This window comes from Nicotiana tomentosiformis, chromosome 5 (assembly GCF_000390325.3).
Source record: "Nicotiana tomentosiformis chromosome 5, ASM39032v3, whole genome shotgun sequence".
NCBI lineage: Eukaryota > Viridiplantae > Streptophyta > Magnoliopsida > Solanales > Solanaceae > Nicotiana > Nicotiana tomentosiformis.
In genome coordinates, this window is record NC_090816.1 from 106,616,102 (window position 1) to 106,630,426 (window position 14,325).

At 36.8% G+C, this 14,325-nt stretch overlaps 1 protein-coding gene across 1 annotated transcript; it reads left to right on the forward strand.

The window, feature by feature from the left end:
- Positions 1–1,372: 1,372 nt before the first annotated feature.
- LOC104090435 (L-ascorbate oxidase) lies at positions 1,373–3,876 on the forward strand. Its single transcript, XM_009595530.4, has 5 exons — positions 1,373–1,768; positions 2,023–2,115; positions 2,202–2,414; positions 2,494–2,673; positions 2,768–3,876. The coding sequence occupies exons 1-5, from the start codon at positions 1,490–1,492 to the stop codon at positions 3,722–3,724; spliced, it is 1,722 nt and encodes a 573-aa protein (XP_009593825.1). The 5' UTR covers positions 1,373–1,489; the 3' UTR covers positions 3,725–3,876.
- Positions 3,877–14,325: the final 10,449 nt, after the last annotated feature.

Sequence of the window (14,325 nt, forward strand, 5' to 3'; positions counted from 1 at the left end):
ATATAGCCAGCTATTTGTGTAAAGATCACAAAAGGAAAACCATAGTCATTTTTTTAAATAACAATAATAATTACTACGTCTTAATTAGTCCCAAGTATGTTGAGATGCAATGTATAGCACAAACTTAGGTGAGCATGTCCTATGTTATAATTCTGTATTGCTGTAATAAATAATTAAACTTTGTGAAAAAATAAAACAGAAAGTTAGTAATACTTGTTTAACTAAATAAATTCTGGAAAAAACAGTATAGGAATAAATCGAGCCCAATGAATACACAGTGTGTCCTTAAGGAAATTATTCTCCTCAAGTACCCTAGGTGCTGGAATATATCCTCCCAGGATAGAACGATTTAACTCACCAGAGTGTTGGTACCAAAACACCGGTGAACAGTGAGCCACTCGAAGGCTGTAAAACACAGTGGAATTTTTTTGTGCAGAAGAAGAAGAAGAAGAAGAAGAAGAAGAAGCTCAGAAAATTTCGTAAGGAAAGATTCTGCGATTCAAACTCTATTTATAGAGTTGCTGGCATTGTTTCTGAAAAAGTTTGCAACCTTTCAGAAACAACCATGGCTGTTGGAATAGGTTTATTCCGGATTGAATTTTTCATTAATTATTTAATTAATTAATTAAATAATTGAAAGGAAAAATCCGAAGCCGAAGCCGAGCGAACGACGACGACGGCGCGAGGCTTGCCTTCTTCTTAACTCTTTAAGAGGTAGAAGAAGAGCAATTATATATATACTCATCAAAAGCCTTTTCTTCCTCCGATATGGGATAATGTCACTTTGCCAAGGGAAACTCAAATATTTCATTTTTCCTCCATTTCTCATTCACCATCTTTAAGCTACACAAGCTTAAAATCCCAACATCCTAATCATATATTCTATATTGTGAAAATTTGACATAAATTAACTAATTTTAAGTTGATTGCCAGCCTACAGCAACAGCTGTTCTTTGTTTGAGCTTAAAACCAATAAGGTGAGTGAGTTTATTCGTGCAAAATTACAGTCATTTTATTAAAAGAGAAGGAAAAAAGAGAATTTGATGTGCCCTAAGCTTAACAAAAGTCAAATGTCTTCAACGAAATGTCACAGTCCCACTAGAACTTTTTTAATCAAATGAAACTTCACTGCTCTTTCTTTCCATAACCCAAGAAAATTTCCAACATTTGCAATTAGCAAAGACCTTAAATTAAAATAAATATCTCCCTTAGCCCCTTCATCCAAGCCCCCCCTCCCCCCACCCCCCAACTAAAAAAAGACAAAAACAAGAATGAAGAAAACGAGTATCGCTCACTCCCACGTTCTCTTGGTCAGAGAAGCTGCCATTTTTGATTGACCAGTCTATTAAGAAACTATATATAGATACACACTACACAACATATTTAGCAGCAAATCATCAACATAAAAAAAAAAGAAGAACAGAACAAAGAGCTCTCTTGTTTGCTTCTTTTAAAACCTTAGTTCAAATTGTTTTCAAGCTCATCCACAATGGTTGAGCATTTTCATCTAGGCCATTTGGTAAACTTTCTGGTACTATGCTTGTTAATTTTAACTGCTGTTTCAGTTGAAGCTCGAGTTCGACATCATAAATGGGAGGTTAAATATGAATACAAATCCCCAGATTGTTTCAAGAAGCTTTCCATTAGCATCAATGGTAAAACTCCAGGTCCTACTATTGTTGCTCAACAAGGTGACACTATTGTTGTTGAAGTCAAAAATAGCTTGTTAACTGAAAATCTTGCTATCCATTGGCATGGTATTAGACAGGTAAATATCCAATTTTCTTTTGATTTTTTTATTAAGTGTTTTATCAATAAACAATAATTTTTATATAAAAAAATTAACCTAAATAGCCGTCCATCCAACCGTTTAAACTAAAAATAGCGGGCGGATGTGTAATATAAGTATTATTCATGTATAATATATGCATAACTATGTATAATCAAGGCATAATCTATGTATACCGATTAAGAAAAACAAATAATATTTATGTAAAAAGCTCTTTTATATATTCATTGCAGATTGGAACACCATGGGCTGATGGAACAGAAGGAATCACACAATGTCCAGTTGTTCCAGGGGATACTTTTGTTTACAAATTTGTTGTTGATAGGGTAAGTTAATTTATTTTATTTTTAAGTATGGAATTATATATTGTGAGATCAGTTTTCTAAGTAATTTTTTTGCAAATTTTGTGCAGCCTGGAACATATTTGTACCATGCTCATTATGGTATGCAAAGACAAGCAGGATTACAAGGAATGATCAAAGTATTAGTTCCAAATGGAGTTGTAGAGCCATTTCCATATGACTATGATAGAAACATTCTTCTCACTGATTGGTACCATAAGAGTACTTATGAACAAGCTACTGGTCTTGCTTCTTTACCTTTTGTTTGGGTTGGAGAACCTCAGGTAATTATGTAACATTCAATAATGTTTTGCTCTATTTTTCTGATAATGTTTCTAATATTATTTTCTTTTTCTGTTTCAGTCACTCTTGATTCATGGAAGAGGAAGGTTCAATTGTTCTACTCCAGACACAGATGTTACTCTTTGCAATGCTACAAATCCTCAATGTTCACCTTATTCAATGATTGTTATTCCTGGCAAGACTTATAGGCTTAGAATTGGCAGCTTGACTGCTCTTTCTGCTCTAAGTTTTGAAATTGAGGTAATTTTCTCACAAATCACAATTCCCCTCTATCAACAACTCAAAAAATTAAAAAATAAAATTAGTTTGTTACTAATGGAATTTTGCATTGCAGGGGCATAATATGACAGTTGTAGAGGCAGATGGTCACTATGTAGAGCCATTTGTGGTACAAAAACTCTTCATTTATTCTGGAGAAACATACTCAGTCATAATCAAAGCAGATCAAGATCCTTCAAGAAATTATTGGGCAAGTACCAAAATTGTTAGCAGGAATAGTTCCACTCCTAATGGTTTGGGCATTATTAATTACTACCCAAACCATCCTAGGAGAACCCCTCCTACTGTACCACCCCCGGGGCCCCATTGGAACGACGTTGCCCCGAGGGTGGCTCAGAGTGTTGCAATCAAATCCCACAAGGATTTCATTCACGCTCCTCCTAAAACATCGGACAGGGTCATCGTCATGCTTAATACCCAAAACAGGGTTAATGGTTTCGTGCGTTGGTCTGTCAATAATGTATCATTCAACATGCCCCATACGCCTTATTTGATCGCCCTTAAGCACAACTTATTGCATACTTTCGAGCAAACCCCTCCACCGGACAACTATAACCACGAGAATTACGACATTTCCATTGTCCAGCCGAATGTGAATGCCACAACTAGCAACTCAATTTACAGGTTGAAATTCAACACAACAGTGGACATCATTTTGCAAAATGCCAACACAATGAATCCCAATAACAGTGAGACACATCCTTGGCATTTACATGGGCATGACTTTTGGGTCATGGGCTATGGTAATGGCAAATTTAACCAATCTATTGACCCAAAGAATTACAACCTTGTGAACCCAATTATGAAGAACACAATCCCAGTCCATCCTTATGGATGGACTGCACTGCGGTTTCGGGCCGATAATCCAGGAGTTTGGGCCTTTCATTGCCATATTGAGTCACATTTCTTCATGGGAATGGGAGTTGTTTTTGAAGAAGGGATTGAGAAGGTTGGAAAATTGCCTACTTCTATTATGGGGTGTGGTGACAGCAAAAGGTTCCACAGGCCATAAGTTCTTTAACATTATCAAAATCAGATAACTGTATATTCAAATTATCTTTGTTTATTATTGGGGGAAATTCTTTTGGTCGTTGCCAAGAATCAAAGGTCATTTGTAACTTGTAAACAAAATTTCTGTTTTGTAATTAAAATGCTTTTCGTTTATGTATCTCTACACCTTTATTTTTTATAAAGATCTTTACAGTGTTGAAAGTAGATAATTTACACTTATTGCTGCTACAATGTCATAATACTCTATTCTATTTTGTCTTATCTGATCAAGATATACAATTTTTTTGTGAAGTTCAGTGAGAGATCTAATGGTGATTGGACCACTTCTCCTGACAAAGAGACCACTAAGTCCTAGTAATAAGATAATCTAATAATTGAAATAATATTTTTAGGCAATTGATTGGATCCAAAAAATAAAATGGACAATCCTATAAAAAGAATCGAATGCTACAATAATGATCCAGTAAAATTTTACTAGTGGGGTATGAGAAAAGTAGTGTGTACGCGGACCTTACCCCTAACCCGAAGGAATAAAGAGGCTGTTTTCGAAAATCCCTCGCCTCAAGAAGACAAAAAGAGAAAAGAGACACAATATCTATATCATCAACAGAAACCAAAGCAATAATAACAGCATAAAAAATAGAAAATATATGAAAAACAATAGCAATAACCAGTAAATAGACCCGACACTATGAAAAATAAAAAAGTAGTGAGAACACATCATTAACTACTAGCAGTCTAAGATAAAAATCGTATCCGACTAGCCTCACATATTTACTAAGCAGAAATAGGTGCAATTACCTCCTACCCTACAACCCTAATACTCGACCTTCAGAGCTTTCTATCAAGGGCCATGTCCTCGGAAATATGAAGCCACGACATGTCCTGCCTGATCACCTCTCCTCAATACTTCTTAGGCCGCTCTCTACCTCTTCTTGTGCCTTCCAAAGCCAGCCGCTCACACCTCCTCACCGGTACATCTTGGCTTCTCCTCTGAACGTGCCCTAGCCATCTAAGCCTCGCTTCCTGCATCTTAACTAAGGGTGTTTAACGGGCGGGCTAGGACGGGCTGGACACAAAAAAAATTAGCCCGTCCGTTTAACGTTGCGGGCTGTTAGCGGGCTGTACTTTTTCGGGTTTTTTTTGTCCGTCTGGGTTCAGGCTTAGCGGGTTGTTAGCGGACCGTGATTTTTTTTTTTTTTAAAGTAAATTTTATTTTTCTTATTCAATGTTATTGATACTTAAGTGTTTGCAAACTTTTAAGGCTTAGAATTAAATTTTGAAGTTTAAAATTTTAAATTTTATAATGTTAAAATTAAAATTTGAAAGTAAGTGGCTACAAAAAGTTATTTAATAAGACCTATATGTAAGGATCAAGCTCCGAAGACTTTCATTTGATATTTTTATTGAATAATATATAATACTTCAAATTAAGTTGCAAGTTCTTTTTTGATTTTGTTATTTTTGAACTTGCAAATTACAAGTTTACAACAATTATAAAAAACAAATAGTACATCATATATTTTGCATTATTTTTGTAAGTTCATCCATGTCAACATGAGGTTCTTGATTTCCGGCATTGGTTGAATCAGAACCATAAATCATTATATCTCCAATTTCTTGGTCCTCCGCTTCATCTACCTCGTCACGCCCTTGATTTCGTTGTTCTGATCTTATCCAATCTCTGAAGCACACTAGAATTTCCAAAGCGTTGCTACCCAATGAATGACGGGTATCTCCTAGTTCCTGCCTTGCTTGGCTAAATGCGCTCTCTGATGCGACTGTTGAAATTGACACATTTAGCACGTCTCGAGCCATGGCCGAAAGAACAGGAAATTGATTTGAATTGCTCCTCCACCAACCCAGTGGTAGAAATTCCTTTGTGCGGGGCTTTGCTGACTTTTGCAAGTAGAATTGAAGTTCATCAATATTCCTGCTACTGGTTTGTTAATGCTCCCATATTGTAGACCAAATCAAATAATCTTCAACACCATCATTATCATCCAAAGCACTGGTCCCAGATGTTGAAACTGAACTTGAAGGAATATTTGCATTACCGCAGAAGAAGCATCAACAATGTTAGCATAGTAATTATATAATGTTTCTAAATGTTTGTGTAAATCAGAAATATAAGTGTCAATATCAGGAGTTTCAGTTGGTCCAATATCCATATAATAATAAAAAGCAGTGATTAATTGGCGACAAGTGGCCATTTTGATAGAAGGGTTTAAAATAACACCAATCAGGTAAATAGGGGGAATTGGATAAAAATATTTTTTAAACTTATCTAGCATAGATTCAACAACAAAAGTATATCCTTCTTTCTTCTTCAAATTATGTAGTAAAAGAGAAATTTCAGCAATATGAACTAAACCATTTGCAATAGTAGGATAATAAGCTCCAGAAAACTCAAGTGTAGCCACATAAAATTTTTGTAAAAACTTTACAACATCTTCAATGACATCCCAAGTTCTAGATATTAACAAACGGCTAGGATCGGTACAATGAGAATTAACAACTTCAGTTATAGGCATTCTATATTTATAACAACATTTTAAGAATAAATAAGTATAATTCCACCTAGTAACTATTTCTTCAGGCATGAGTCTTAGTTTTAGTCCATAGTGTAGACATTTTTCTTTAAATGCATTTAATCTAGCACTTCTATTATTTCCTTGAATTACACCAACAGCTCTTCTAACTAAAGTGATATCATCTCTAAATAATTCAAGGCCACTCTTCACAATCAAATTATAAATATGACATGCACATCTAACATGAAATATTTCAGGAAGTGGTGGGTGTAGATGCAATTTTAATATTGTAATAGCAGCATTGTTGTTAGAAGCATTATCAAATGACACACACAAAATTTTTTCTACAAGATTATAAAATATAACAACTTCATGGATAGTATTACTTATAAATGCACCAGTATGACTTTGATCTTCATCATATTTAAAAGCAATAATACGTTTTTGCATACAAAAATTACCATCTATCCAATGACATGTAACAGTCAAATAATCATTACCATTTACAGCACGACCAAAGGGTTATAAATTCTTTGAATATAAGTAACAAGATATGGTGAAGCAGCAAAACTAAAAGGTAAACAACCTAAAACAATCATTTTAGCTAATTCTTCCCGATCTTTCTTAATATCGTATTTACCCATTAACCCTCCAATACCCGGGTTAAGTTTTTGTTGCCCATCTTCCTCATCTACTCCCCAATCAAGAGGGTGGTTGTCTACCATATACCTACGAAGTTGACCTGTTCCACCTCCCTTACCGGTCTCATGTTTATAAATATCCTTACAAATTCTACATCTTACATAATTTTTATCTTCTTCTAGTCTGTCAAAAAAATTCCAACACTTACTTCTTAATCTTCGATTCTTCTTAATAGGGAGGGGAGGCCTACTTGTATTAGCACGACTTCCACCCCTAATATTTTGAGTTTGACTAGCATTACCAGGTGTAGCTGGTGGTGTTTCAAGATTATCAGGTGATGGAAATGGAATATCATCTAAATTATCATCTAAATCATCATCTATACCATAATTTTCTTGAAATCCCTCATAATCTACATTTAAATTTTCACGTGAACTTTCAGAAATATGTGTAAAGCTACTAGAAGAACAAACACCACCTCTTGATCTTTTGAAAGTTTTCTTACTACCACCTCTACTAGTGCACGCTTTTTTGGCTGCTCTAAATATATCCATTATGTAAATTAAATTAATAATTGTAAATAATAAAATAAATATACACCAAAGAAGAGAAAGATATAGAACGAGTATACCGGGATTCCGGATGCCGCACTAAATTTGATATCAAAAACCAAACTTCAATTGATAGATCGATACTTGATAGTTGATACTTGATACCACACTTCACTTGAATACTTGATATTTGATAATAATAATTTTGTAATGGCTAAACTAAATATTTGATGAAACTTGAAATAATAAGTAATTGAGAATTTAATAACAATAATCAATAATATCAAGAGAGAATTAGAGTAGTAAGAGAGTGAATTGTGAGGAAACATGAAGAAGAAGTAGGACTATTTATAGTTTTTAAAAGGTTAAAATTATAATTTATCAAATACTAGGGGTGTGGGGGGCTATTTTCTTAAGAGGGTAGGCCGAAATGGCCATTTTATGTTAAAAATCGGGCTGAACCGGGCTGTAGCCCGTTAACAACCCGTTAACAACCCGTTAATGGGTTAACGGGCTTAACGAGTTCTGGTGCACCGGTATCAAAAAACTGTTCGTTTGAAACCCGCTCCCCGCCCAACCCGTCCCAGCCCGCCCCCACGCTACAGTACCGGGCTGAACCGGGTTGTAAACGGGTCAGCCCGGCCCGATTAACAGGTATAATCTTAACGTCAAATGAGGCCACGCCCACCTTCTCCCGGATATTATCATTCCTAATCTTATCTATCCTAGTGTGCCCGCACATCCACCTCAATATACTCATATATGCTACTTTCATTTTCTGGATATGTCAGTTCTTAACTGGCCAACACTTAGCCCCATACACCATGGTCGGTCTAACCACTGCTTTATAAAACTTACCTTTGAGTATCAGTTGCACTTTCTTGTCACACAGGACTCCAGATTCTAACCTCTACTTCATCCACCCCACCCCACCCCAATATGATTTGTGACATCCTCGCCGATCTCCTCATCTCCCTGGATAACCAACCCAAGGTCCTTGAAACTGCCTCTACTGGGGATGACTTGTGATTCAAGCTTCACGTCCATGCCCGCTTACCTTGGCTCGACGCTGAACTTACACTCCAAGTACTCCGTCTTAGTCTTGCTCAGCATGAAACCCGTAGACTCAATGGCCTGTCTACAAACCTCCAACCTCTCGTTAACACCGCCTCTCATCTCATCAATCAAAACTATGTCATAATACGATATTTTTATTTTATGTTATTTTATAGACTAAAGTTTCAAATGAGTACGCACAAGGCCTAACTTTAGACGAGAATATCTAATATATATAAGGAGTTATATGATGTACAACCTAATGAACGATATTCGAGTCTAGTTTTTAACGCTTCAAACCGATTGTCATTTGGATATTCCTACAAGAAGTTATGACCAAATTACCAAAGGCTGGCAAATGAGTGAACTGGGGATGCGAAGCATCCGAGGCCGCGCCCGAAAGAAAGGCTGGCAGTGAAGTACTTCCATAGCATACGAGTCCGCATCTGAGCTTTAAAAAGAAGTGAATTGGGGATGCGAAGCACCCGGGGCCACGTCCTAAACCTAGAAATCTGGGCCTATAAATACAAAATCGGGAGAAGAGAGTATTTTGTGTATTGAGGGTTAGGGTTCTTGAGGTGAAGGGGTGATTTTGAGCTCAAATCAAGTCCAATCAACTAAGGTAAGTTGCTAATGATGTTTTGGGTTGATTCTTACTCAATATACATGAGTTGTAACATCATTCTTACATCAAAATACAAGATTTCGTCATCAAATCCACAAGAACACAAAAATCACCAAAGTTGTGATTTTTCAAGATTGATCTACTAGAGGTAATTCCAATGCTTCAAACTCGTTTATTATGAGTAGTTAGAAGTATTTGTTACAAGTTATAATGGTTGAAAGATTGGATTATAAAATTCTAGTTCATGGCATGAATATTACTTTTGAGAAAATAAGAGAGAAGATGAATGGTAATCTTGTCGATGAAATTGATGAATACAAGGAACCTATGAAATTATTTGTTAGCAAAAGATAGAAGTGATCAACTAAGTAATCACTTGAATTGTATATTTTGCAAGTGTTGATTATGGAAGATGATGAATAGTAACTTGGTGGCATTTGATAATTGATATAGTATCATTAATGACTTTGAATGAGTATTAAAATATAAGAATGAAGTTGAATGGTCTAGCATCTGAATCTATTTGGCGATTTGAGTTGTTGGAGGCTTGTGGCGAACTTATGAGTTATATATGAATATTAATAAATATTTTAGGTCACATTTTGATGTAACTAGGATATCTAATTGTAGATATCTGTTGGTGATGTTTGAGCATTTTAATCAACATTGGAATGATGGAAGAGAATTGAAAGCTTGTGAATGTTAATAAAGCGAAGCGAGGTAAGTTGATTAAAGCTTACTCTACTTGAGGGACTTTCTCTAAAGCATATTTTGAGTTAATACTTAAGTTGTTTGCAAATGTGCTTTCGTGCTTGTGGGGACAAATAAGTACGGATGTCTCTATGTACTAAAATATTATGTTGCATATGTAGTGTCATGCTATTTTATAAAATTTTATTTTAAATCTTGTTGGGAAAATGACACTCAAGGTAAATGTTATAAGTTTTTATCAACACTTACGTATTGAAAAGAGTACATATTTGAGTGCTAAAGATAAGTTTTCATGGAAAGTATTTCTTTTGGAAATTTATGAGCAGAATAGCACTTGTGGTATCTTTAAAAGATTTATGTTAAATTGCTTAAGGCTTTAGCATGTAAAAATGTGTTTATTTAATTTTGTTCAAATGATTTAGATTTTCTATAAATGCTATGATTTGATAAAAATAGATCCTTTGAAATTACTATGCTATGAACCTATTTTTGAAGTATCAAATATTTTGAGAGTTACTTATATTCACCGAGATTGACTTCGGATATATTGTATTCGTTGTCATGAAACTACACGTGCCGGTGTAGGCGTAGATGGCCACTTTGTGCTATAGACTACAACAAAGTGCTCTCCCTCGAGAGAGTACTATTTTGTGCTATTATTAGCATGGTTGAGTCGATTCATACGGCACTACGATGAGACGACCTGAGAAAGTAGGGTATATGATACTTGCCGTTAGGTATATAACCTAGTTGAGCTTCTTATGTCGGTGATGGTATAGTACTCCCCATGAAAGGTAAGGATGAGTTTCTTATGTTTAGGCCTAAGGAGCCGAAAGTGATTTCGATGACTTAAAGCAAATAGAATTATTTTGTATGATTTTATCCAAAATCTTGGGTTGATATAAATGTTTTAAAAGTATATATTATGGGTTATGTTTTACTTGTCTTTTATTTAAAATGACAAGGATCATGAATTGTTAAAATTTCTTATCGTTTTATATCAAATATTGATGTATTAGTTTAATAAGGTTTGTCCCAAGAACTTAAGTTAGAGAGAGTCTATGGCACTTATTGAGTACCGTTGTGGTGTACTCAGCCCTTTGGGGCATCCTCTAGGGTCTCGCTTACTTTACATGTTTGAGGATGATGTATGATACGTGGTATGCGGTCAGACTAGGATGACTCTCTTTTCGAGGTATTACTCCAAGTGTTGGTTCTATTCTTTGGTATTGAGGCTCCATAGATAGTTGTGGGATTGTGAAAATAGGATTGGGCACGTCTGTCACAACCCAAAACCTAACTCGTCGTGATGGTGCCTATCGTAAAACTAGGCAAGCCGAAATTCTCAATATGCTTTCAATATATAACAAAAGTGAGCTAAAGCAATTAAATTAACAGAAGGTTTACATAATAACGGGGGAAAAACCCAAAATACAAGTGCAGAATGATAGCCCGACATCAGGGTGTCACTAAGTCATGAGCATATAACAACCAATCTAGAAACAGAGTCTACTACAGTCTGTGCCAAATGCCAATACAAGAGAGAAAGATAATAAGAAGGAGAAACAAGGACTGCGGACGTCGGCTGCTACCTCGTAAGTCTCCGATAATCAGCTCGCGCACGAACTCAACGACCGTCAGAACCGTACACACCTGGATATGCACATGAAGTGCAGGGTGTAGCATGAGTACAACCAATTCAGCAAGTAACAAAATTAAATAAGGAACTGAGAAGCAGTGCTGAGCTATAAAAAAAATACAGTTCATTTCAAAAGTTTTCAGTAAAGAGTGAACATACTTTCAAATCTGGTGGTATATGTCAAATCAGTTCGAGTTCAAGTAAAACAAATATGAATCTTCCAGAAATTTCACAACAACAATAGACAACAACATAAGTGCATCAACAAATAAAAACAAGTACAACCTCTCAAGGCAACAGTCACTTAGCTCATCTCTACAGCTCATACTCTCGGCTCTTAACCGTCTATACACACTCTCAATAGGTACATGTGCTCACTGGAGGTGTGCAGACTCCGGAGGGGCTCCTTCCGCCCAAGCGCTACATTGTTGTGGCGTGCAACCCGATCCAATATTGTTACAGCGTGCAACCCGATCCATATGTCTCATAGCTCACAGCTCGACACTCAGGCCCTATCTCAGTCACTAACCTCTCCAGCCCCTCGGGCTCACAGAATATCATATTAATCAGCCCAAACAAAGAATACAACAAGTATCAACAAGAAATGAGAGGGAATTGAGATATAACACACAAGTAAGATTGTGACTGAGTTCAAGTCAGCAAGTAGCAGTCAATTCAACAAGTATATGACCGCTGCGGGTCCCAACGGTGATATCATGTGGCCTAAGCATAGTTTCTAACATGAAATGCAGTCGATTGCTCAAAGACAAGGAAGAACAAGTAATAACAATGGCTATTCGACTTTATAGTCTCACGGGACGGACCAAGTCACAATCCCTCATGGTGCACGCTCACACGCCCGTCACCTAGCATGTGCGTCACCTCCAAACACTGACATCATACCAATTCTCGGGGTTTCATACCCTCAAAACCAGATTTATAACTGTTACTTACCTCAAATAGCACAAAATCCTACTCCGCAATGCCCTTGCCCCTCAAATCAACCTCGAAACGTCCTGAATCAAGCCACAAGCAGTACGATATAATTAATGTAGGCTAAAAGAATCAATTCCACAAGAGAAATACAAAATTATAAGTCAAAACCCGAAATAGGCTCAAACCAGCCCCGGGCCCACGTCTCGAAATTCGAAAAAGTCACAAAATATGAATACCCATCCACTCACGAGTCCAACCATACAAGAATTACTCGAATCCAACCTTAAATTGCTTTCCAAAACTCGACATTTTAGCCTATGAAGTTTCTACCATTTTGGGGGGTTGATAATGACAGAAATAAATATCATTGGGCTTCATGGTTAAAGGTGGCATACCCCCTAAAGGAAGGTGGCATTGGGACAAGATCCATACAAGATGTGTGTAGAACCAAACAATCCTTGTGGAGCAGATTTCTTATGACTAAATACTGTCAAAGGTCAAAACCCATCTCCAAATAGTGGGACACATGGCAATCTCAAGCATGGAAAAAGCTCATGGTTAATAAGAAAGAGAGAACAACATATTCATTGGAGGTTATATTCAGGGGAGGTCAGCTTCTGTGGGACAACTTGCTTGGTACATGCCCTCTAGCACACCATAGAACTAATGGTGGCAGACCAGGCAAGGTTCGAGTCTCATACTTCTGGGAAGCAAGATAGTGGAATATTCAGAGGTTGAATGCTTTAGCTCATGCACACATGATCCCCCAGATTCTTCTTATTCCCATTAATTTCAATCCTCACATACCAGATAAACCTATATGGATACCACACACAACAGGTAATTTTACCTGTGCATCAGTCTGGGATGTTATTAGAACAAAAAATCAACATCTCTTCTCTAATTCCAAAATTTGGCACAACAAGATCCCATTCAAATGGTCTTTCTGCCTTTGGAGAGCCCCTAGAAATAAACTACCCACTAATGATAGAGTTGTCTCATTTGTCCAGCCTACTGTCACCAGGTGTGTTTGTTGTATCAGATCTCAGGTGGAATACATTGACTATATATTCAGTAAAGGGCATTTTGCAAGAACAGTTTGGAGGAAATTTTCTGGTATTGCTGGACTGAACTCTGATGATCTCCCTCTCAGACTTCTTTTGATGAAATGGTGGCATCTAAAAGCCAACAATGTAGTCCACAAACTAATGCTTGACACCATTCCAGTTATTATTTACTGGAATCTTTGGAAGAATAGGTGTGGAGCCAAATATGGAAACAAGAATTCATCTATCACTAGGGTGGTTTTTGCTATTCACTTAGACATCCTTCTTCTTATCAAGACTAGCTATCCTCAGATCAAATGGCCTCCCAACTGGAATGACATCTACACCTTGGCTGAGAATGTAAAACATGTCACCACTATCACTCAAGTGACATGGGCTAAACCCGAGGTTCAATTTATGAAAGTGAACTGTGATGGCAGTGCCCTTACAAATCCAGGAAGAATTGGAGCTGGTGTCATTATCAGGGATCACCATGGCCAATTCATCCATGCCATAGCCTCCCCTCTGGGCACTAGCACTAACAACCTAGCAGAAACCACTGCTGCTACTATTGGAGTCAACTAGTGTATTGAGAATGGTTTCACTAGGATCCACCTAGAGGTTGACTCTTCTCTTTTGGTACATTGGGTCAACAACACATCCAATCCTCCAAGGAATATTCAGATGCAAATCCAACAGCTGCAACATCTCTGCCAACAGTGTGAGGAAATCAGATGCACACACACATTCAGGGAAGCAAATTGCCCTGCTAACTCTTTGTCCAAACTTAGCCATGATCTCCCACAGCTTACCCATTTCAACAATATTCTGGACCTCCCCTCCTATATCAGAGGCCAGATTA